Source organism: Chroicocephalus ridibundus, chromosome 2, assembly GCF_963924245.1.
Source record: "Chroicocephalus ridibundus chromosome 2, bChrRid1.1, whole genome shotgun sequence".
NCBI classification, from domain to species: Eukaryota; Metazoa; Chordata; class Aves; order Charadriiformes; family Laridae; genus Chroicocephalus; species Chroicocephalus ridibundus.
In genome coordinates this window covers 3,812,005-3,835,793 of record NC_086285.1, presented here as the reverse complement: position 1 = coordinate 3,835,793, position 23,789 = coordinate 3,812,005, and the positions used below count along the sequence as shown (strand labels likewise).

The window sequence follows — 23,789 nt, the reverse complement described above, 5'->3', positions numbered from 1 at the left end:
ACCAGAACCCCCTCCTAAACCCAAACATGCCTTCACCCCTCTCCCCCCGCAATCTGCCTGTGGGGGGGGGGTCCCCATTTCCTCCCCACAGAAGGACAGCGCTCCGAAAATCCCCTTTTTTAATAAAACCTGATGTTACCCCACGGCTCCCCGTTTGGGGTTTTGTGCTCCTAATTGGGGATTTATGCCCCAAATAGAGGATTTATGCCCCAGATTGGGGTTTTGTGCTCCTAATTGGGGTTTTACGCCCCTAAGTGGGGTTTTATACCCCCCAAAAGCCTTGCTTTTATTTTTTTTTAATTTTTTGTAAGGGACACACACACACACACGACTTCCATGTGCCTCAGTTTCCCCCCAGCGGGGCACTGAGGGTGCTCCCGCCGGATGCCGTGCGGCAGAGGCGGCCGTAACCCGGGGACGGGGGTGCGGGGAGAGGATGGAAAAAGGGGGATTGTCCTTCGTGGGAGAAGGTGTGTGGGGGGGGACGACACCAGGCGGTGTGGTGGCGGCGGGGGCCTGTCCCTTTAAAGGGGCAGCCGCGGCCCCATCTGATGCGGCGGCTCCAATCAGCGGCCCCGGGGCTCTTGGCAGCCGGAGCCGCCGCCGCTCCGCATTCCTCCGTCTTCCTAAAAGGGGGCGAACATGGCGATGGGCAGGATGAGGTGAAGGAGAGGAGGAGAGGGGGGGAAGGAAAAAGGAAAAAAAAAAAAAAAAAAAAAAAAAAAAAAGGGAAAAAAAAGGAAAAAAAAAAAACAAAAAAAGGAAAAAGGGGGTGGAGAGAAAAAGAAAAGGGGGGGGGAAAGGAGGAAAAAAAAAAAAAAAGGAAAAGAGGGACGGGGGATGCTGGCAGCGCGGTGATTTCCTCTTCTCCCCCCCGCCCCCCCACCCCCTCCTCCTCCAAAAGGCAAAAAAAAAAAAAAAAAAAAAAAAAGGGGGGGGCAAAAGAAAAAAACAGCCAGGAGAAAAAAAAAAAAAAAGGGGGGGGGGGGGGAGAAAGAAGAAAAAAAAAAAAAAAAAAAAGAAAAGAAAAAAGCAACCAACCCAGCAAACCACCCAACCCGACAGTTCTTTTTTTTTCATGGAGAGCAAAAACCCAGGCAAGCGGAGGAGGACCGGGACTCCTTTGCGCGGAGACCTTTGCATCAAAATGGTAGAGCTTGCAAACCGCCCCCCCTTCTGCCCCCCCCCCCCCCCCCGTCCCTTCTTTCCTTTTTCTCCTCTTTTTTTTATTTTCCCCTTCCTCCCCCTCCCCCCCCCCCCCCCGCCCCCGGGCTTTGCTGACTTCGCAAAGGCCTCCGAAACTTGCCCAAATCCTCGCAAGGGCGGTGGAGGTGGAAGGGGCGGGGGGGGGGGGGGGGTTTGCATGGGCGAGCCGGTGGCATGCTGCATCGCGGGGGGGGGGGGGGGGGGGGGGTGCATTAGGGTCCCCCTCCCTGTTGTGCAGGGTTGGGGGGGTGGGGGAAGGTTTTGCATTTGGTCCAAATTACCCCCCAAAAATGCCTTTCCCCCCCCCCTTCCATGCACAGGGGGGTGCTTTGAGAGGTGATGGGGGGGGTGAGGAAGGGGTGGATTGGGGGGGAGGGGGGGGGGGGCATGCGTCCAGCACCCCATCGTGGGGGGGACCCCCAGCACACCTCGGGGCTCCCACGCTGGGGAGGGGGGGGGGGGGGCACTGAGAAGATTCACCGGGGAAAGGCTTGGGGGGGGCGGGGGGGGAAACTTTTGGAGCCCAGGCCGGAGGATTCGCTGGCGCTGCGGGCAGCCTGCCGCTTCCTCGGCCTTTTTTTTTTTTTTTTTTTTTTGTTGTTGTTCCCCGGATGACTCTTCATTTTGCTAATTTCCACCCCCCCGCCCCCCCCCTCCCCCCCCCCCCCCCCCCCCCCCCCCCGGCTCGTTCCTGCCCTGCCCCGGGGGCCCCCTACCTTTTCCCACGGCGGGGGGGTGGTGGGGGAGGATCTGGGGGATGCTGGGCTCCCCCCCCCGGTACCCCGGAGGCCGGAAGCGCGGGGAGGGGGCAGCATCCCACCCCCGCTCCGGCTGTGCAAAGCGATTTTCCATGCATGCTCTTAAAAAATAATAATAATAATTATTATAATTATAATAATACCGGCGGGAGCCTTGCAGCCGGGGCTCTCGCCTGCGGCAGTGACCTATTTTAGCGGCCGGTGGAGTTGTGGGGTTTTTTGGTTTTTTTTTTTGGGGGGGGGGTGCATGTGTGTTAGTTTGACTTGCAGAGAGCAGGCCTGAGCTGGGAAGATGGATGGGAAAATCCCATGGGATGTGTGATACCCAAGCAGAGTGGTTCTTGTTACCCCCGGTACCTCCCCCCAACCCCATCCCTAGAAGTGTGGGGGCAGTGATTGCCCCAGCCGTGGCTCCCTGCCCCTAATAACACCCCGGGAGGTGTTGGAACGGCTTTTCGAAAAAGGGGAAGAAAGTGCAAGGTTTGGGGAAAAAATAACAGAAACGACACTGAGCCTGTGGGTGAGATGATGGTCGGGGATGCTGGGCTGGGGCTTGGTACCCCCCAGCCCCCGTACTGGGGTGACTGGGGCTGGGTTTGGGTTCGTTCCTGCAAAATTCCTGCTGGCATTAAATGGGCCGCCGAAACCATCCCCTCCGGAGGGAGATGCTCATGGAGACCCCCCCCTGCCCCGAGTTGGACCCAGGGAGGCAGCCGGGTGGTTTTGGGGAGCGTTCCATGCCCCGAGGTGGGGATGGAGATGCCTGGAACGCACCCTACGAGGAAGAAGGGGAAAAGTTGGGAATTAAAACCTTCCCTCCATGCCCGGCCTCAGCAAGAACCAGAGGAAAATTTGCTTTACGGAGCAAAAATCCTATACTTGGAAAGATATTAAGGGATTTATTATTTTTTTTTAAAAAAATTAATTTTTTTTTCTGGATCTGGGGTGAAACCTAGCTGGGTGCAAACATTTCGGCTCTACCCGCGGAGTTTCCTGAGGATGCCAACCGGGCTAAATGCTGCTCCGGGGTTTTACTGGGGCAGCCGGAGGGACGCCTTCACCTCCCGGCTTGGCTTCACGGAGGAGCTTTGTTCTCCCCGCGTGGAATTAACGGCGCGTTTGGTTATTACCAGGCAAACGCCGGAGTCGGGTGAGATAAATGGCCTTGTATTTCTGTCTCGCGTCTGGAGGAGAGTCATGTCACCCCCTTCATAAAAATAACCCGCTGCTGCCTTTGGAGACGTCTCCTTTGCAAAGGAGGGAGGGGAAGAGGAGCTTCCCTGCGAGTCGATTAAATATTGGTTATTTTTTAAGATGCGGATTTTCTTGCTTAGGGAAAAATAGGGAGAAACGTTTTGCGGATGAACTGAATGTGTCAAAACATCAGAGGGTCTTTGAAGGTTTCGGGGGAATCGCTGATTTCCCCACCCTCCCTCCTGGCTCCGGCTGGAGGAGAAAACGGAGGGCTTTCTGGTGCTGCGGGTTTCAGCCTTTTTAGATGGGGACGTGGCAACGGCTGTGACAAAGTGCTCTCCCGGAAGGGCGAGAGCCGAAGCTTTTATTCATGTGTCCCTGAAAAAGGGGATCCCCAGGTCCCCCCGCGTGGTTTGCATCCTAGATGTCCCCTGACACCCCGTGGGATCTGTGGTCCCTGCCGGGCTGGAGGAGCAGATGCCAGTGGGGCGGACAAGCTCAGGGTCAGGCTCAGTGGCACCTGCCCCTAATTTTTCCTCTTTATTTCTAAAGGAAAAGTGTTGCGTTGCTGGGCGGTATTGGGTTGGGTGTCGTGGGGTATTATTTGGTGTCGTGGGGTATTATTTGGTGTCGTGGGGCAGGGCTGGCCCCGTTGGTTTCTCGTGTGGGGACACCCGAGGACTTGTCCCCGTGTCCTTCAGGGCTGCTGTCCCCTCTTCAGCCATCCTCGGTGCTTCGGCTGCCTCTACTGATGGGGAAGCCTTGGATGACTCTGGATATGGGGAAAGACCGGCCGTGGCCAGCGCAGATATGGTGGGTAGAGGGCTGAATTATAATAAATTGTCTTTTCTTAATTTGTATTTTTATGATTATATCTTTTGCCTGGAGCCAGGGCTACTAACACCCTGTCGGACTTAAAGCCCTGCTCCCCGAGCTGCTGAATTTGCTGGGCAGCCGGGATAAAAACAAGCCATTTTAATGCATCTTCATAAAAATGTTAAAGTGTTGGGCAAGAAGGATGGCTGGACCCGAGGAGAATGGCTGGTGCTTCCCAAAGAGCCCCTGGTCAAGGTTGGGTTTAGGAGGGAGGTGGAGGTCATCCCTGGGGTCAGTGCCAGGGTTTGTAGAGGATGCTCCAGGATGGAAAGCCCTGCCTGGGATGCTGAGAGAGGCTCAACGTTGGACCTCTCCGGCAATTTTGTGGTCTGGAGTTGGGTTAGAAAATGCCATGGTTTTAGGGTCTGATGAGATCTGGGTGTGGGGCAAACCTTGGAGGTGTCATATCCCACCTCTCTGTTGCCCACCTGTAAGGTCATGGTGGCTTCCCCAGGGATGGGCACCTCTGTGCTGGGCAGGGGGATGCTGCCGTCTGGTGCCAGCCTAATTCAGGAGCGCCTGGGAGGAGGCTTCATGCATGCATGCATCTATCCATCCACCCACCCACCCACCTTGATTTTTGGGGATCTCAGCCTCTTCCCGGCCATTGCATAGCAGCGTCTGGCTGTGGGGCTTGCCTGGGGACACGATGGCTTCAGGCTGTACGCAAGCGCCGTGGTGACAGCCCCATTGCACTCATCCACGCTCCTTGCACTGAAGTTGGGATCCCTGGTGGTCCTACGAGCCATGGGGGGCTCCACGCACTGCCTGCCCCGCTGCATCCATCCTCTCCCTTGGTGGCACTGGTGACACCCAGAGGGTCCCGAGGGGCTGATGCTCGCGCCGGGCTGGGCAGCGGTCCGGAGCTGGCCCCTGGCGCAGCTGCTTGGCCGACAGCCCGGCTGGGGAGGTCAGCGTTGGGTTTTGTCCTCGTTTCCTCCCTCGATCTTTCCTCCGCTTGTTTTTCTCAGGCAGGAGAGGGATGGGGACAGTGACTTTGCCTATGTGTCTGTGTCCCCCAGGCTCTTCCACCCTAGCAGTGACTCTGCGGGAGGTCCTGCAACCCCCCAACAAGAGGGCAGCATCCCGTCCCGCTGCCTGCTCCTGTGGCAGGGCGGTGGCTTGGGGACATCTCCATCAGCCGGGTGTCACTAGCTGCGCCAGGCGCTGGCGGGGACTCCATGGCTCGGCTGCCATTCGGTGTTTGCCAGGAGGATGCCGGCCCTGCTGAAATCCAGCAGCATCCGTTCAGACCTTGCAATGGGCTTGAATTACCCGGAGAGCTTCCACACCGCGTGGCAGGTCTGGCCTGAGCAGCACCCAAAGAAAGTCCTTTTGGCCCCAACCGAGGGGACAGGGACAGACGGACGGGTGCATCCAGCCCGGCTTCAGTGCCTCCGCTCCCCGGCCAGAGCAGAGGGATTGAGGCTTGTCCTGGGCTGGAAATAACGCGGCACCGGGCTGAAGGCTCAGTATTTTTGCAGCAGGGATGCTGTGTTCGCGCAGGGGACGGAGCTCGCCTTCGCACGCGTCAGGATGGAGGTTACAAAGCAGATCTCAGGGCTTGGCGATGCCCTTCACCGTCACCCTTGGCGGAACAGAGGGACAGTGTCCCCAGTGCCATCACGGTGGTGGTGGCATCCCCTGGGAGCAGCTTTGCAGCCTCACCTCCCTGGATCTTTCTGGGGACGATGACGGGGTTGGCCCCTCTGTCCATCCTTGCCGAGCATCGTTGTGCCTTTGCAGCTCCGTGCGTGAAAGAAAAGGAGAAAGATGCTTAGAGTGGCTGGTGGGGTTTAAAACCTTTAAAAATTATAAAATAAATAAGAAAGCAAGCAGCCATTAACCCTTTGCGGGCTGTGCTGCTGGGAAGCCAGCGCCCGATCCCAATGGGATGAAGCCTCCTGTCGCTCATCCCACCTTGTCTGCCGGCCGTCCCCAGGCCATGCGTGGCTGCGGCATTTACGTGAACAGCCCCGATGAACCTTTTCCCCGTTTCCAGAGGTGGCTCCCCGGCTGCCAGGGGACGGGGATGGGGATGGGGGAAGGATTTGTCCCTGTTCCTTGCACCGAGGACGGTCCCGCTGGACCTGGCGCTGCCACCGGCTTCCTGGGCTGCTCCCTGGAAAAGCATCTTTGAGCCAAAGCCTGTAAATGCTGGATGTTTTTAAAAAAAAAACGAACGAACAACCAAAGGGGAGGGGGGAAAAAAAAAAAAGCCTGAGCAGCATCTCACTGTCCCCCAGCCGGGCTAATGTTCCTCTTCACTTGAGCAGAGGCTGGGAGGTGTTTTTCGGGGTGCCCAACACCCCAGGGTGGGACAGGCTCTGGGAGCATCGCTGAGCCCCTTCTTCTCCCTGGAGCCCCCATATGGCTTTATTTTGGGCAGCCTCAAGCCTTTTAGACAGCGCATAGGGGAAAATCGCCACTTTAGACGGTGTCACCGCCATCCTAAAGGACGTGGCCATCCCCAACCTCCGCAGCCGGGATGGGACCATCCCCGGCGAGCGGCCGGTCCAGCCCCGGCAGCATCCCGGCGGGCAGGATGCGGGCGGTGGGTGCTTGGGGCCGTGTCGGCCGGCGCCTCGCCAGGCGGGGCTGTGGCCGAGCTATTGTTTTCCCTTCCTGCTTGTTTTTCCGGACAACCCTCTCCTAATTAAATAAAAACACCCGTCCGAGAAGCGAACAAATTCCACCCCCCCCACCTCCAGGCACGGCCCCGTGCCGTGGGAGGGTGAAGCGCCCGCGGGAGAGGTGCCCGGGGAGGGGGGCGATGGGTGAGCGGAGCAGCAAAGGTAGGCGACAGGCGAGGGATGGGGGCGTTGGGATGTCTTTTACCCCGCCGCCAGGTTTCCGTGCGTGGCCGTGGTCCAAAAATGGGTGGTTTTGGGGATTTTTGGTGACGTATGGGATGTATACGGGCTGCCGGTGCTGGGACGGCTTCATCCCGGTGCATCCCAGCTTTGGGAGTCGTGGGAAGATGCAAGCATCCCATCATCCTTAAAAAAACCCTGTATGGCCTCAAAACTACAGAGAAAAGGCTGATGGTCTCATCCACGGGTCTTGAAAGCAAATTATGGGGGATTGAGGATTAAAACCCAAAGTACGGGCGTCTTTGGGGTTTTCTAGCGATATGCCTTTGCATGATTTGAATTAATCTGTAAAAAATAGGTCTTTAACGCTGTTTCTTTTGTTGGCAAAAGTCGAGTTGTGGCATTAAATAGTTTCAACCGAGTTGATTCTCCCTGAAATGCCGCGGTGTTCAAATTGAGAACGGGACGCGGATTATTTTTTTTTTTCCTAGAGGAGCAGGTGCAAACATCGCACTCAGCTACTTATTAAAGCACTTTTCCTTAATGCAATTTAATACTGAAGGTCGTTCGGAAACGTTTCAGTGGTTGCGAATGATACGGAAAGAACAGTTTGCTGCTTTTCGTGGGAGCTTTGGGGCTGAGAAGTTTTAAGGAAATCCCCAGATTTTTGTGCTTTTTGTTGTTTTTTATACCCCCAACCCCCCGTCCCTGTGCTAATACGGGAGAGATGTGCTCGTGGTCCTCAGTGCGGGGTGATGAGGGCGATAGACGTGGGTGTAAATAAATAGAGAGGCTGGTGGATGTCAGAGATGGTCTTCTGGTGGGCGGCAGATTCGAGTATTTAAATACATCCAGGTGACCTGACCTACTGGTCCCTTTTTTTTGGGGGGGGGTTATTACTAGAGGAGCATTTAGAGATCTGAGACTCTTAATACCTGCTGAAATAAATAACATTTTATCTTAGTACGATGATTTAAATCCAGCAGCAGCCTCCTTTCAAGGGAGGAGATCGGGTGTTGGCGTGGGAAACTGAGGCACGTGGGCTGATGCGGGTGGGAGCGGGGCCGTGCTGGGGCTCTGACTCCTACAGCGGGATTTTTGGTGGCCTCTCCGGGACAGGCTATCCCGGCCCGGTGACCATCAGCATCTCCATCGTTCCTACATCACCCTCATCTCTTCCTCGCATCCCCCGCTGTCGGGGCTTAGCCGACCCGCATCCCTCGGTCCCTCCTCACCCCGAGCATCCTCCTGCTCCTCCGGCCGCTATCCCGCTCCATCGGCCGTTTCGGGATTGGGCTTTGGCAGCATGGCTTGGAAATACTCTTAAAATAGAGCTGGAGGGCAGCGTCAGGGCGGGGAGGGCTGTCTGGAGGCACCGCCATCCCTTCGGGGTGGGGACTTCGCGGCCACGCTGCTTTCGAATAATTTTTGCAGGGTTTTCCTCAGTGCCCGATGACGCCTGAGCCTTGCCCGGGGGTCAGCGGCGTGCGGCGGGGGCTGGCGGTTTTGGGGTTCGCTCCGGTTTGATGCAACCCAAGCCTGGGATGGGGGTGGGATGGGTGACCTGCTCCTGCGCGGACGTTTTGGGCTACTTGTGGGACTAAAGCCACCCAGGGGGCCAAAGTGATGATGGTGGAAAAGAGCAAAACTGTGATTTTTTTATAATTTGTTTTTTAAATAAGCATTTTTAAAAATGTATTTTTAAAAAAAAACGTATTTTTAATTTTTTTTTCTTTAAATAAATATATATATTTAAAATATTTGTGTTTTCCCAGGGGAAGGGTAATGGATTTAACCCTCCCATTAATCCTGATGAATCAGGCTTCTCCGCTCTGATGGGGTTGCAGGGGTGGGAGCTGCCGGAGGGCTATTTTGGGGCAAATTGGGGTCTTTCTGGGGATTTCACCCCGACGGGCGCCTCTTGTCTTGGCTGAGGCTCCGGCTCTGGGCGAGCTCACGAAAACCATCTGATAGTAATAAAGAGCAAAAACCTCCCGCTGACAAGCCCGGGCTGAAGTCACCGACGGGACGCGGCCAAGACACGCATTGTCCTCGCCGCTGCTGGGACTGATTAGAGCCGCCTGGCAAGCCCCGGTGCTGGGTGAGGGGTCAGCCCTTTTTGCCAAAAAACTGCCATCCGAGCCAAAAAAACCCCAGCTTTTGTTTTCCAGGCTGGGCTGTTCAGCGGCAACGCCGCCCGGCGGACCCAGTTCCCCTGGTTTTGAACCCATTTCTCCCTGGCTATGGCCGTGCTGGGCTTGGAGCATCCTATATGGGGAGCGAGGTGAGCTGGATCCCAGGAGGGAAAAACCTGAATTCAATATTTTTTTTTTCATAGTGAAAGCAAAGCAGGAGAGTCCCTGGCAAACAGCAAAGGGCTCTGCCGAAAGTTTGCCGTCTCTTCGGCGTTCGATATTTATTATATCGTTATTTCTTTTCTATGCGCTTGCGGGGGGCTGAGCCGTCGGCAAGTTCCTCTCGTCGAAATGTCCTTGGCAATCGCGAGGCTTCGAAAATGGGGGTGCGTGGGTGTGGATGGATGTTCCAGCTGGGATGCAGCATTTTATAACAAATATATATAAAGGGTCTGGGTTGGTTGGTTGTTTTTAATAAAAAAATGGATATTTGTATCTGTAAGAGAGTCTAAATATAAAGAAATATATAAATAAATGTATTACGAGATATTAAAATATATTTAAAAAATATATTTATTTATATAAATATATATACACAACCTTCTTTTACTCCCTCTTTGCCCCGCTCCAGGCTGCAGAGCCAAGAGTCTGGAAAAGAGCTATTTTTTTCCCATTTTTCCCTGGGTGCGGGCGTTTGCTGGAGCTCTCTGGTGCCATTGGGACGACGCGAAGCAGACGACCCCGTTGGTGGGGTGGGTTGGTTGCGGAGCAGAAATTCAGTGAAAATGAAAAATTTTGGCAGGGAAGGGGGAAGGATTTTTTTTATTATTTTTTGCTTGTTGAGAAAACAGAGAAGAAAACACCCTTTTTTATTATTTAAACATTTTTGTCTGTGTGTGCTTTTGCCTTTGGCTCACAAAAAAAAAAAAAAAAAGATAAACAAAATGTGTCTTGCTGGAATTCATGTGTTGATCAAGAGCTGCCGTTTGTCCCAGAAAAAAATGGGAGCTGAGAAACTCTCTTTGGAGCAGGAGGTGCAGGATAAACCCGGCAGGTTGAACCCTCCATCTCCGCCCCTGTTCTGCACAACATCCTTGGTCACATCCCGCGCCGGTGGGGAAGGAGGGCATTTAACATGGCTGGATCCATCTCCATCCATGAATTGGGTGTTCAGCAGGGAAAGCCGAAGGGAAGCAGAGAGAAAAGGGATATTCCAACTGCTTTTAATACAGGGTGCGGGAGTACTGCATGCAGCTCCGGAGTCCTCTGCACAAGAAGGACATGGACCTGTTGGAACGGGTCCAGTGGAAGGTCACGAAGATGATCCAAGGGCTGGAGCCCCTCTGCTGTGGGGACAGGCTGAGGGAGCTGGGGGTGTTCAGCCTGGAGAAGAGAAGGCTCTGGGGAGACCTTGGAGCCCCTTCCAGTCCCTCAAGGGGCTCCAGGAAAGCTGGGGAGGGACTCTGGATCAGCGAGTGGAGTGATAGGATGAGGAGCAATGGTTTTAAACTGGAAGAGGGGGGATTTTGATTAGATCTTAGGAAGAAATTGTTTGCTGTGAGGGTGGTGAGACCCCGTCCCAGGTTGCCCAGAGAAGCTGCGGCTGCCCCATCCCTGGAGGTGTTCAAGACCAGGCTGGATGGGGCTTTGAGCAACCTGGTCTAGTGGGAGATGTCCCTGCCCAGGGCAGGGGGGGTGGAACTAGTTGATCTTTAAGGTCTCTTCTAACCCAAACCATTCTATGATTCTGTGATTTAGGGTATGGGATATCCCTTGTGTTTGGGATGCAGCCAACAAACCCATCCTGGGGCTCAGGTATCCCCAGGAGAGGCGATGAACATTCCGGGTGGTCTGCACCATGCAAAATACAGGGGAGCTAAATTAAATATCCAGCAAATGCTGCTTGAGGAGCGTTGGCAGTTGCAGCGTTTCCCAGCCTGGGGCTGCCACTCCCTGACTTGAATTTTTCCAGGTAGTGCCTTTCCCTGGGTGATATAAAATGGGCATTAAAAAAGTACGTAAATCATCCCGGTGAATCTGGGCAGTGAGTTGGCTGCTAACGTGAGTCAGAGCATGCGCCGTAATTCGGTAAATATTGAAGGATATTGTGGTTTATGTAATTCTGGTATAGAAGTAGGGAGGTTTAAAATCCTACTTTCCTTCTAGTTAGGTGGTAAAATCTCAGCTGGTGCCTAAAATTGTCTTCCTGCATGGGGCAAATGTGTCCCCCCAGGGTCCCTGTCTGGTTCAGGAGACTGAGGATGTATCTCAAGGCATCTCCTCCTCTGCTGGGCATCTCCTCCCTGCGATCATGGACAGCTGAGCCAGGCTTTGAACCTCCTTAGTGGTAGGGTGGCCATGGTGCCTCCTACCCAGGCTGAAGGGCTGTCAGTGGCTGCTCGTATGGCCTTGGCCTGTCCTTTCATTGGACTTTCTCCTCCTTGGTTGAGTCTCCTGGACTCAAGTTGACGGTGAAGCTTTTTGGTTGGCTTCTCCAAGCTGGGCCTAGTGGTGGAGCTTTTTGGTTGGCATCTCCAAGCTGGGGCTAGCAGTGGAGCTTCTCAGTTGGCGTCTCTGACTTGGGATGCATGGACAGGGACGGGTAGCATGGCCAGGTGGGTGTTTTCCTGGGGAAAAAGCCCTCTTGAATGATTTTATTTCCTTCCTCCCCACAGCTGATAGTCGAAAAAACGACTGACTACCCTTCGGCTGAGTACTCCCTGGTGGAGGATGTAGCCCTCCACTTCACGTGTTTGATGGACAGACTGAACGAGCAGCGCCTCTTTCAGCCAGACCTGTGCGACGTGGACATTGTGCTGGTGCAGCACAAGAGCATCTTCCCAGCGCACAAGGGGGTCCTGGCGGCCTACAGCCAGTTCTTCCACTCCCTCTTCACCCAAAACAAGCAGCTGCAACGTGTGGAGCTCTCGCTGGAGGCCCTCACCTCGCAGGGCCTCCAGCAGATCCTCAATTTCATCTACACCTCCAAGCTCCTCGTCAACTCCTGTAATGTGCAGGACGTGCTGAACGCAGCCGCCGTGCTGCAGATGAACAACATTGCCTCCTCCTGCCAGGACCTCCTTGACACCCGCTCACTCAGCCTGGCCACTGACATGGCCCTGCCTGCTGAGGGCTGCGCTGGACCCCCGCCATACTACTGCGAGATCAAGCAGGAGGTGGACGCCCCCCATCCCAAGATCTACGCCCGAGAGGGCAACGACCCCTACTCAGTGCGGGTGGAGGATGGAGCAGGTGGTGGGACGCTTCCTCCTGGTCCAGCCAAGCAGTACTACAAGGAGGAGAAAGACGGTGGTCCAGGTGCCGTCTGTAAGATGGAAGGTGAAGAGTCTGAGGAGGACCTGGACAGCCAGGGCTCATACAACCGGGAGCAGATCATCGTGGAGGTGAACCTCAACAACCAGACCCTCAACGTCTCCAAGGGCATGGAGGGGAAGGCAGCCGCCAGTGAGGCGGCTGTGATGGGGCGGCCTGACGGTGATGGGCATGACACAGAGGAGGATGGGGAAGAGGAGAATGAGGAAGGAGAGGAGGAGGAGGAAGAGGAGGAGGATGCAGAGGTGGGTGAGGAGGAAGAGGAGGAGCACAGTGAGGAGGAAGATCTGGAGGAGACAACGGAAGAAGAGGATGATGACGATGATGATGAAGATGCGTCGGAGGTGAAAAGAGAAAAGGGGCAGCCCCGCAGAGGCAGCCGGGCGTCCAAAGCCACCAAACCTACCATGGCAACAAGGTCCCAGGAGATGGCCAAGGTGGAAGAGGAGGAGGAGGAGGAAGAGGAAGGCCAGCGAGGGAGGAAGAGGAAAAAGGAACAGGATGGTTTGGGCCAGAAGGTTAAGCTGGAGGAGAAGCAGCACTACCCGTGCAAGAAGTGCCCCCGGGTCTTCAACAATCGCTGGTACCTGGAGAAGCACATGAATGTCACGCACAGCCGCATGCAGATCTGCGACAAGTGTGGCAAACGCTTCCTTCTGGAGAGTGAGCTGCTGCTGCACCACCAGACTGACTGCGAGAAGAACATCCAGGTGAGCCAGCCCTGGGGACGTCCCACCAGGGGATGAACATCCCACCAAGGGGGGGACCATCCCATCAAGGGGTGGAGCATCCCACTGGGGATGGACATCCCACCAAAGGAGGAGCATCCCGCCATGATGGGACATCCCAGTGGGGGAGGGACATCTCACCCACCATGGAGGACATCCCACCCATCTTAAATCATGGGACGGGCTCATGCTCAAATAATATTTTTGATGTTGTGGGTGGTACATGGCAGGCGGGAGGGAACCTTACTTCACCCGTGACCGTACTCAGGCTCAGGAGGGTCCCCACAGTGGCAAGGGACCAGAGGATTCGGGCGACTGTGGCTTCCCCTTGGCCGGCCGGGTGGAAACATGGAATAGTTTTTGAGCAGTAATTTTTCTTTGAGTTTATTCAGTTAATCTGGATAAAACATTGCGACCCCCTGATGGAGACACGCTCCAGCCGTTCCCACCCAGGCTGAAACCAATTTAGCTTAATTCAAAGATTTGCTGACATGAGCTAAAATGGTTTTAATCTGCCTTTTGTGCTCTTTAACTTGCGTAGTAGCAAGTTTCCGAATGCATTTGACATCCATGTGTGGCTCAGGTTCAACGCGTCCTTTGCCTAATGCTAACGAGATCCTCGTCTGCGTTTGCAAATCGACTCCAGTAAATCGGTGCAGTTCTTTGGGGACAGGTAGGCATCCCATTGGAGCAGCCAACATGTGTGTTCCTGCAGACCCCTCCAACCCATCTCCTAATCCCCAACGAGCTGTTTTGCATGACGCTGTGTCTACTAATTAAAAAAACCAACAAACTCCTGGAGAGCTTCACCCATCATCCTTCCCACTGCGACCGGATTTTTAGTGATCTCATAGCTCTTGTAGATGAAGGTAACGGTGACCCAAGTGCTACTGGAGGCCTTCGCTGTTGGCACCCCAAATGAAATGGGTGATGAAGAAGATCTCGGCGTTAGGGCATTTGGGGAATACGGAGGCAGGAGTGGTGTCATCTCGAGTGGATGAAGGAGCCCGCATTGGCCATTTGGTGCATCTTCCTGAAAAAGTCACAGCCCTGAGGTTGCTTTTTTTTTGGATGCTTTTTCCCGGAATGGATGAGTGCGGCTCTGACGCCTGTGTGGTGGTGGCTGTTTTGGAGCCCATCGTAAAGCCTGGGCAATTGAAAATGGGTTTTCCCAGAATATTTCTTCAGACTCATCTGCTTTCCTGATGGATAACATGGGACTGTCACCTTAGTGCTTTTTGTTCCCCCCCTTCTTATCCCTTTTCCAGGACGTTTATGAATGGGATGAACCACAGCTGCCCGTGCAGTCACCTCCTGTTGCCGAAAATGTGGATCATTACCTCTCACTTAGTTGAGCATTTTTAATTTTACAAATAGCCAAATTCACTTCACTTACTCTGATAATATTGAATAATTTTATCGATATACCAGGGACTTATAGCTGGATGGAAAAGGGTTTGGTTTTTTTCAACTTTAAACCTGGAATGGACAGTCTTTATTTCTTATTTTTTATCCAGATCCATGGAGGGACCATCCCTCTTATCCCGTTTGGGTCTGTTGCTTTCTTTCCCTGTTTTGTCCCCAAATTTCATCCATAATGCTTTAGATGTTAGGCTTCATCTTGCTCCCTGTGATCATTTCCCATCGCTGTCCGTATCCCTGCAGACACCATAACGGGCATCCTGCCTCTGCCGCCTGAAAAATGATTCATCCTTTGCTTTATCATCGCGTATCAGCTGTTTTTCAAACTTATTTGGCCAGCTTCGGTATGGTTTTCCTCTTAACCTGCAAGAATTTATCTTCTCATTTTTTTCCCCCCTCATTTGGACGTTACTTCCACATTTTTGAGTGATGCTTTTTTGCAGTAACTGAGGACAGAGAGCTCAGCCCTCCAGGGTGCTTGGTCCCAACCTGGGGGACTTTCCTACCTCTGCTGCTTTCCCTCTTCCTTGAATTTTAAAATTCCCCTGCAGCCTCTTTGGATTTAAGTGGAGAAAATGGATATTGATGTGTCTTTGATAACAGGCTCTGATTCTGAATTTGTCCTGAAATATCTCTTAAATCAGAAATAAAACTCTTCTGATCTGTGGAAGTATTTACTTAGGGACAGTGAAATTCAGAGGACTACTCGTGTTGATATTCAAGCATGGCAAGATGAAGAAGACGAGTGTTGGGAATGCCTCTCTGACCCTAATTTTGCCTCCCAGGCACCTAATTATTAATATATATAGCGAGATACTGTGACTACATGGCATAATGGTAAATTTTCCGCGGTATCACAGCCTCTTTTGGTGCAAAATTTGATTTAGGCCCATCAAGAAACATCTGTTCCACTGGGTAGGAGACGATGGAGGCTGTGCTGCCTGCGCTGCTTCAAGCCTTGCTGGGAAATCCCCCCCTGGGCTTACTGGTACCACTCAGCCGTGCTGTTGGTAGATGCCTCCAAGGCATGAATTATTTTCTCAATGCACCTGCGAGAAGAAAAGATGGTTTTATCCCTGTTGGCCAAGAGGAAGATGAGTCATGGAGAGCTGAAGGGGAAGGAGTGTCCCTTGGCTCCTGGCAGGGTCCTCGGCCAGGTGCTGCCTGTCATCCCCATGCCCCAGTGATGGTTTCCCTTGTGGACCTCACTCTCCTGTGTTTCCCTGAGCACCAAACTGATTTCACACACCCTGAACTGATCTCATGCTTTTGGAGCTTTTCCTGGGAACTTTCTGAGAAACATTGAACTTGTTGGAGCTGAAGCAGATCTCTACCATAACTTCTTGGGGGAGGCTTTGCATGTCACCTTGTTCTGCTTGTGCTGATGGCCTGGTTTTGGGTCCATCGTGGTGCATTTGGATAGGTTTGGAAAACTCACTTAGTGGTGAAGTATCCATAATATATGCTGAAAACTGAAGTTGGGCTGCCCTGGCTTGGGCTTCTCCTTATTCCTATATTCTTTGCAGCCTTCTAACTTGCAGAGAATTGTTTTGTTTTATTTTGTTTTGTTTTGTTTTGTTTTTTTATGAAGCAGCTTAATTGTGTGTAAGAATAAAATGCCCAGTTGGGAATAGGGCCTTGGTGCAGGAGCTGCTGTTTATACAAGTCCTGTACATCCATTGTGGAGAGGCCACATCCTTCCTTGGAAAGGCATCACCCCTTCCCCATCCAATGGACGGAAATTTGAGTTTTGGAGGTTTTGAAGTGATGAGGCCTATAGCAGACTTGTTGGTCGTTACGAGTTTTGATGTCTTAGCTTTAGGTTTCGTAGTGATGTTCTCTTTCAAAGGATGAAGCTGGTAACCTGGCAAAACCCAAATGCTGGTGGTGCTGGGGCAAATTCCTCTACTTCCCTACCCATCCTCTCTCTCCTTGCAGTGCGTCACGTGTGGGAAGGGGTTCAAGAAGCTCTGGTCCCTCCATGAGCACAACAAGATCGTCCATGGCTACGCCGAGAAGAAGTTCTCCTGCGAGATCTGTGAGAAGAAGTTCTACACCATGGCCCACGTGCGCAAACACATGGTTGGTGAGTGCGGGAGGCACCGGTGCCACAGGGAGATCTTGTTAGGGGTGTCCATCCATCGCTTTGGCCATGAGGGGTGTTTTTTTGTTGCTGTTGTGTTGGGAGTTTAGGACCGGGCTTAGTCTTGAGCGAGCTTTCTAGTGTCAATGCAGGAGCCTTGAAATTTGGCCCAGTATTTAATGCTGAATGTCTGTGTGCCCAGTGCTGGGTTTGGAGCACTCAGGCATGGTGCTGGGGAAGCTCGTTTATTTAACCAGAAAAAAAGTCCTCAGAAGTGATCAAAGGAGGGTTCGAAGTGTAACCTTCCTTCCCCTGTAAAAGAGGACAAGACTGCGCCAGCGCTGGGCTTTGAAAAGCAAATTGCAGATGGCAGTGGCAGTCAAGTCCCTGGGGATGCAGGCACCAAAGAGGTCCAACCAAAGAGGTTTTGGCAGGCAATTGGTGCCCAGTGACAGGACAAGAGGTAACAGGCACAAACTTGACCATAGGAAGCTCCATCTCAACATGAGGAGGAACTTCTTCACTTTGAGGGTGGCAGACCCCTGGCACAGGCTGCCCAGAGAGGTGGTGGAGTCTCTGTCTCTGGAGACATTCAAAGCCCGCCTGGACACATTCTTGTGCAACCTGCTGTGGGTGACCCTGCTCTGGCAGGGGGTTGGACTGGACGATCTCCAGAGGTTCCTTCCAACCCCTACCATTCTGTGATTCTGTGATTCTGTAATTAGAGGAGTACCTGATGTGGCTGCTGTGCATCTTCCCAAGATGGCTTTGGGTTTGCTGGGGTCGGGCGCCGGTATTGGGAGCCACGGCAGGGACTGGGGGAGATGGATGTCCGGGGTGCTGGGAGCGCACCTGACCCTGCTCCTTTTCCTCTTCAGCTCACACCAAGGACATGCCGTTCACCTGCGAGACCTGCGGGAAGTCCTTCAAGCGCAGCATGTCCCTCAAGGTCCATTCGCTCCAGCACTCTGGGGAAAAGCCTTTTAAATGTGAGGTAAGGTCCTGTGTGTCCCCCCCACCCCGCATCCTCTCAAATGGTCACAAAACCACTGATTTGAGTAAAGATCTGCCACGTCTTGGGGCTTCCCCTGTGCTTTTTTGCCAGCGTAGCTGTAGAGATGCTCCCCCCTTTCCCAAACTTTGCATCCCCTCCTTGTTTGAGGGTCCCACCAACCCTATAAAACTGGTGGCCAATGCCAGGATCTCTCTACCCAGTGCCTGGACCTTGCATCCCACCCCGAGCCCACCCAGCCTGCAAACCTGGCTGAGTATGTCCCAAAAAAACATTTATTTTTGTTCTTTTTTGGGGGAAAAAGTGATTTCTGCCCTGCTCCGACATGCTGGGGGATGACATGATTTGGGAGGGATGTGGGGAGTGTTTTTTGGGCGCTCATCAACACCTCATCCCCCTCTCATCCCTGCAGAACTGCAACGAGCGCTTCCAGTACAAGTACCAGCTGCGCTCCCACATGAGCATCCACATTGGCCACAAGCAGTTCATGTGCCAGTGGTGCGGCAAGGACTTCAACATGAAGCAGTACTTCGACGAGCACATGAAGACGCACACGGGTGAGAGCTCCCCACCTTGCCCCCAGCCCCTGCAGCGGAACGAACAATGGGATGGGGGTAGCATCTTTCGGCGGACAGCAGGATGGGACTTTGGGGTGGGATGGTCCAGCCACCGGCTTCTCATCCGTCTTCCCCCATCCTTAGGTGAGAAGCCCTACATCTGTGAGATCTGCGGGAAGAGCTTCACCAGCCGGCCCAACATGAAGCGGCATCGCCGGACCCACACGGGCGAGAAGCCGTACCCCTGCGACGTCTGCGGCCAACGCTTCCGCTTCTCCAACATGCTCAAAGCCCACAAGGAGAAATGTTTCCGTGTCAGCAACCCCTTGGCTTCGGACACAGCCACCCCCCAACCTGCTGCCAGCCCAGCCCCACTGCCCCCCGGCCCCGGCGTCTCCCCCCTGCCCCTGCTTCATCCCCTTCCACAGACCCTCCCTCCTCCTCCTCACCTACCGCCGCCCCCTCCCCTGTTTCCCGCAGGGAGGGTAAATTCGAACAACAATTAGGTGCCCCCCCATCCCGGCCATGCGCCCGCACGGACTGCTCTGCCCTTTGGGAATGCCTCCCCCTGGGGAGCCAAGGCTTCGCTTGCTCTCTACCTTCCTTCCTCCTCGTTTTGGGGTTGTTTTGGGTGTTTTTTTCCTTTTTCTCACCCATCATTCTCTGCAGAGAGAGGGAGCGAGAGGAAGCCCCTTCCCGGAGGAGCGTGGATGTTGGAGGGGGGGAAACCATCGTCCGTCCGTAAGGGTGTAGGTAAAAGGCGTTGCTCTCTGTTTCATCTTCCCGCGCATTGGCTTCATCTTCATGCTGGCAGGGCTCTGAGGACCAGGATGCCACACTTTCCAGGGTTGAGCTCGCCGGCGCCATGTGCCCGCTCGCTAGCCGAATGGATGCCTGCGGGCGCTTCGATATTTATAATAAGCCGAAATCTAGCTAGTGGTGCTTGAATCCCTGTACTGTAAAGCTGGTCTTTCAATTCAGGCTCTTTTCCCAAGAGGTTGAGAGGCGGGCACTGCAGAGGAGCCCCCACCGGTCCCGTCTGCCGGCCCTGGTGGCCCGCGGCAAGTGAGCAGATGTCCCCATTGGAAAGCCGTCAGCCCACTCCCATTAGCAGCCCTCACCGTGTCTTCCTTCCTCGGGACAGGTTTTCCTCCTTGATAGGTGAAAGCACAAACACCGTCGGCATCACGTCTCGGAGCATTTTTGGTTCATTTTTAAGGTGTCCTAAGGGAGCCGGGCTCTGGTGTGCCCTTTCTTCTAATCCCAGCAGGAGCTGGGCTCCTGGGGATGCTCTGGAGATGGCGAGGTGTCCCTGGGAGAGTTCAGATGGCCTTGGGACTAGTGGGAGGGTGGCTCTGCGGCAACCTGGAATGGAGGAGCGGGATGCCACCTTTTCTTGGCAGAATCAGCCCAGAATAGTGCCTTAACAATTCAAATAAACCCCTGACCGATGGGTGAGCTCCAGGTTAGGTCCCGTTGCAAGGTTTAGAGCTAAAGCAAGACCACTTTCAGCCTGATGACAATGTCCCGTCCTCCAGCTTGTTGCCTGCATTTCTCTCCCAAGCTTTACCTCTCCCCGTAGGGTTGGCAGCCGTTGCCCTGCCCTGGCTTGGGGGGACCAGAGGGGACCAGTGAGGACTGCGGTTGGTTTGGTGATGCCCCGTGACATTTGTTAGTGCTTCTCTGACCATGTTGTGCTTGTTGAAGTTGAGCTGGTCTTTGGCTTCAGTTATTCAGGCTGGCTTCATGCCAGCGGAAGGGGAGAAGAAGGTGGCTTTGCTGTTATCTTTTTGTTGGATGCTGGGGTCCAAGTTGGGTCTCTTGCTGCTGTGCTCTGAGCTGGGGTGTCCTGCATTGGCCTGACCTTTGCTGTGTGGTCTCCCTGCCCAGGGAAGCATCCACTTTGGGGTCAGGGAGAGCTGGGAGTGCTGCAGGGGCTGCAGAACATCCAGCATGGGCAGAGAGATGCCAGCCAAGAGGTGGGGTCCATTGCAGCTGATGCCTTGCTCCCAAGGATGTGTGTGGATGTGGGTCAGGTCACAGAGGAGATGGTGAGCAGGGCTGTTGGGAGACAAGAAGGAAGAGAGGACATTGAGGAGGCTGCAGGAGCCCTTTCGCATTTGCATCTCAGTCTGGGCGATAGTGGGGTGCTAGGGACTGAGCCGCATCTGGTTCTGCAAGAAGTCTCAGTGCTTTGTCTCCTGGACCAAATCAGCAAAGCACTTGGGCAGTGTTGAGTCTGTCCCTGCAGAGCCAGGAGGATTCAGCCACATGCTCAGGGGGTTTGCTGACTGGGGACATGCAGGAGCGTTATCCTGAAAGGGATGGGATAGGGGAGCACCCACTCTTCTCCTGAGTGCTATTTGACGGGTTGGGTGACTGGTGTCCTCTCCTGCTGAGTGGTGCCTCCCCATGCCTGACATCTCTGGAAAGCTGTCTGCTCTTGTGGATGTTAGCATGGTGGAGCAACAAATTGCTTTTCATCCCTGTGTTGGCTGGGATCCTGTGGACCCCCAGCACCACAGTCAGCACGAGTGAGCTCATCCTCATCTCCTTCTGCTTTGAGCAATGTGAGGATGCTATGGCAGAGCTGCCTTGCCATATTGACTTTCTCAGTTGGGTACCAAAGGCTTTTCTGCTCTCCTTCCTCCATGACCCTGGGGCTTATTGGGATGGTGCCAAGCCTTCTCAAACACACACCTGTGAGAGATGTGGGCACTCAGCTCCTGGGCCCATTGGCTTTCTGAAGGGACCATGACCCAGACTGGAAGATGCTTGCTTTAGAGAAGCCTTCAGTGATACCCTTGGAGGTGCTGGAGGGCCTCAGTAGAGTGGTCCATACTGTCTCCTCTGCCACTGCCCCCCAGACCCACCCCTCGGGCTCCCTTACATTTCTTTCCCCTCAGACAGCCTTGACATGGCATGGGAGTACTGCACCATGAGGAGGACTCCCCTTGCCTGTAGGATCTTCTGTGATGGAGCCTATCAGCCTGTCTGGCTGGTAGACTTCTCCCCCCAAGCAAACCCTGACATCAACATGTGCTCCCTTCTACGTGGAGGTGGCTTTCCCTGTCCCAGTTCATCCACTCCTGGTGAGGACCTGTCCTGCTTGGACATCACTGCGAGATGAGAGCTCGTCGTTGAGGCTAGAAACCCGGCAGAAAGCCCAGCGACTGATCCCAGCTGCGTCCGATCCCCTTCGAGAGCCTGCCCAGAGAGCCACTTGGAGACGTCGAGATGTGACCATGCACACAGCACTTTGGAGAACCAGATCCCTGCTGCTCCCTCCCCTCTCCAAGGCCTGGGCAGTTCCCAGGAGTCCTACATGGCTTCCGAGCCCTTTTGTCTACACCCTTACTTGACCCCGATGTGTCTCTTCATGTCTGGTTTTCATTAATGTACTGAAAGCTCAAACGAGTCACTCCTGCAGTGTCTCATCCTGCATCCATCCCGGTCAGCCCTGTTGGCACCCATTGGGTTAGACGGGGCGGGAGGCGGGCAAGTTGGGTCCGTTGTTTTCAAGCTTTTTATACATATTTTTTTTATTTTTTTTTTTTTTTTTTAACTCTTGCACCTTAAACTCTCACATCCCTTCTTCGACAGACCGCAAGGGTGGAGAGGGGCTTGATTTCCATTATGCAGTTCATGAATATGCCGCATCAACATTCAGCTGACAACTCTGCCCACGCGCCTAACCTCAGACCTCTCCGGGTTTGAATTTTTTTTCCCCCTTCATTTGAACTCTGGGGAGGGAGGGATCCACGTGGGGAGGGTCATTTTTGGTTTATATATCCCAGGAGCCTGGTAGCACACACCAGTTAGCCTCATAATGTCTATGAGGCACGGCTGGCCCTTCGGACCACAGCCATAACCCCAGCGCGGTGGGAAGGTGATGATGGATGGACGGCCGGCGGGTGGGAACGGCTGTGACAGTGCAATAGAGATGAGCATCCGCTGCTAGACAACTCCATCAGTTAAACTCTTGGTTTGCCTGAAGTCGAGAGGGAAGGACGGATGGACAGACGCCCTTTGTTCACACGGACAGAGAGAGCTTCCCCACACGCAGCCCTGCCTAGTGACACGTAACCACCACGGGAGTTGGGTCGAACTTGCAAAGAAAGAAAATAATAATTAAAAAAAAAAGGAAAAAAATCGGAATAAGACCAACCTCAGTAGCACGGAACTTGAAGGAAATGAATGAAATCCCAAGCACTTGCCTCAAAACTAGTTTCTCATGCCTGATGTTCGGCTCTGTATTATTTTACGGCATTCAGTATCGGTTGCCCGAACATGCCAAGTTAAGAGTGTATCAGTGGCTCTACTAGTGTGAACAAACTAAATGAAGCACTTTATTCTGTATAGATAAGGGAAGGCGGGGAGGGGAGGGGAAGCTTGGATGCTTTTCAGAAGCATCTTAAGTAATGTTCTAGGAAATGTATTATTATTATTATTATTACTTTTTTTTTTTTTATGACCATGTGTAATCAATATATGTTTATCTTTAACTCCAAGTACAGCAGTTACTCTCTTTGGGATGGTGTGATGAGGGGGAGGCTGAGATGGTCAGGTTAGTGCATCAACACGGGGCCAACTGGGGCAAGTCATTGCCTACCGCAGGAACGAGTGAGTCTTGCTTCGTTGACGGCCCTGTTGGCTAATGTCTGGAAGGTCCCAAGAGGTGCATCAAAGCTGCCTTCCAGGGCACAGCTCAGAGTCAGTCTTGGCACCAAGGACCCAACATGCATCCCCATCCCGAGCCATCTTCTGCCTGGGGGTGCTGTGGCTGCTCTCTGGGCCACCCACGAGCAAGATGAGTCACAGTAGGCTGTTTTGGGTTGTCCCTAGAGGCCAGGTCTTTGGCCATGCTTTGAAACCTGCTTTTGACCTCTCACCAAGGCACATCAGGGGTCGCTGAGCTCTGAAAGTGGTGAGAGGTCAGAATTGGGCCTTTCCACTGCGTTCTCCCAGTCTGGAAGTGTTATGACTGTTACCAAAGAGGTTGCAAGTGGAAGGACTGAATCAATAAACGATTTGTCTTTTATAAAAGAAAACCTAAAGCTCCACCACTGTCTTTGTTGCCTTAATTTTGCCTTTTTTTTTTTTCTTTTTAAGTCTCTTTTCAGACAATTGTGAGCGGCGTCAGAGTCCATCAGGATGGGCTTCCCATGGCATGTTCACCACTGCCATTTCTTCACACGTATAGCCTTTGTGTTGGGTTTGGTGGGAGGTACTTGCGTACGTGTGCAACAACTGGACTGCTGTGGGGCCAACAAAAATTAGCTTTTCAGGGAAGGATGATGAGTGGATGGGAGAAGGGGTTTGGTGAGGGCTGAGCTCCTGGGTCCTACTGGCTCCATGAGATTTGTATGAGCTATGAGCTGGAGCTCCATGAGCTCCTCTCTAAGGAGTGGAGAAACCAAGGAACCCATCCAAAAGCATCCAGTGCCTTTATTGATGTAAAATGGAGTGATGGGAACCTCACCAGCTACCGTCAGCACTGATATTGGGAAGCTAATGGAAGAGGAGATGGCTTTTCCCCACCCTTGGGATGTACCTGCTCCTTTGCTGCTGGTATTGCCTAGATAAGAAACCCACAGGTGACCCGTACCGCTGGAACTGTGTGCACCTGAGCCGGGAAAATGCTGGGCAGCAGTGAGGAGTGATAACTCTCT

General features: G+C 53.5%; 1 protein-coding gene across 3 annotated transcripts in view; it reads left to right on the top strand.

Moving 5' to 3' along the window:
- Window positions 1-23,747, top strand: part of ZBTB47 (zinc finger and BTB domain containing 47) — a 26,055-nt gene extending 2,308 nt beyond the window's left edge. The window contains exons 1-6 of one of the 3 annotated variants that reach the window (XM_063324286.1): window positions 1,001-1,150; window positions 11,658-13,025; window positions 16,404-16,551; window positions 17,427-17,542; window positions 17,973-18,117; window positions 18,262-23,746. In XM_063324286.1, the coding sequence (XP_063180356.1) occupies window positions 1,079-1,150; window positions 11,658-13,025; window positions 16,404-16,551; window positions 17,427-17,542; window positions 17,973-18,117; window positions 18,262-18,623 (2,211 nt within the window). In that variant the 5' untranslated portion in view covers window positions 1,001-1,078 and the 3' untranslated portion in view covers window positions 18,624-23,746. Of the gene's footprint in view, window positions 1-1,000; window positions 1,151-8,744; window positions 9,132-11,657; window positions 13,026-16,403; window positions 16,552-17,426; window positions 17,543-17,972; window positions 18,118-18,261 lie in introns of those variants that run through there. The other 2 variants (XM_063324287.1, XM_063324288.1) reach the window with 2 other exon arrangements.
- Window positions 23,748-23,789: the final 42 nt, after the last annotated feature.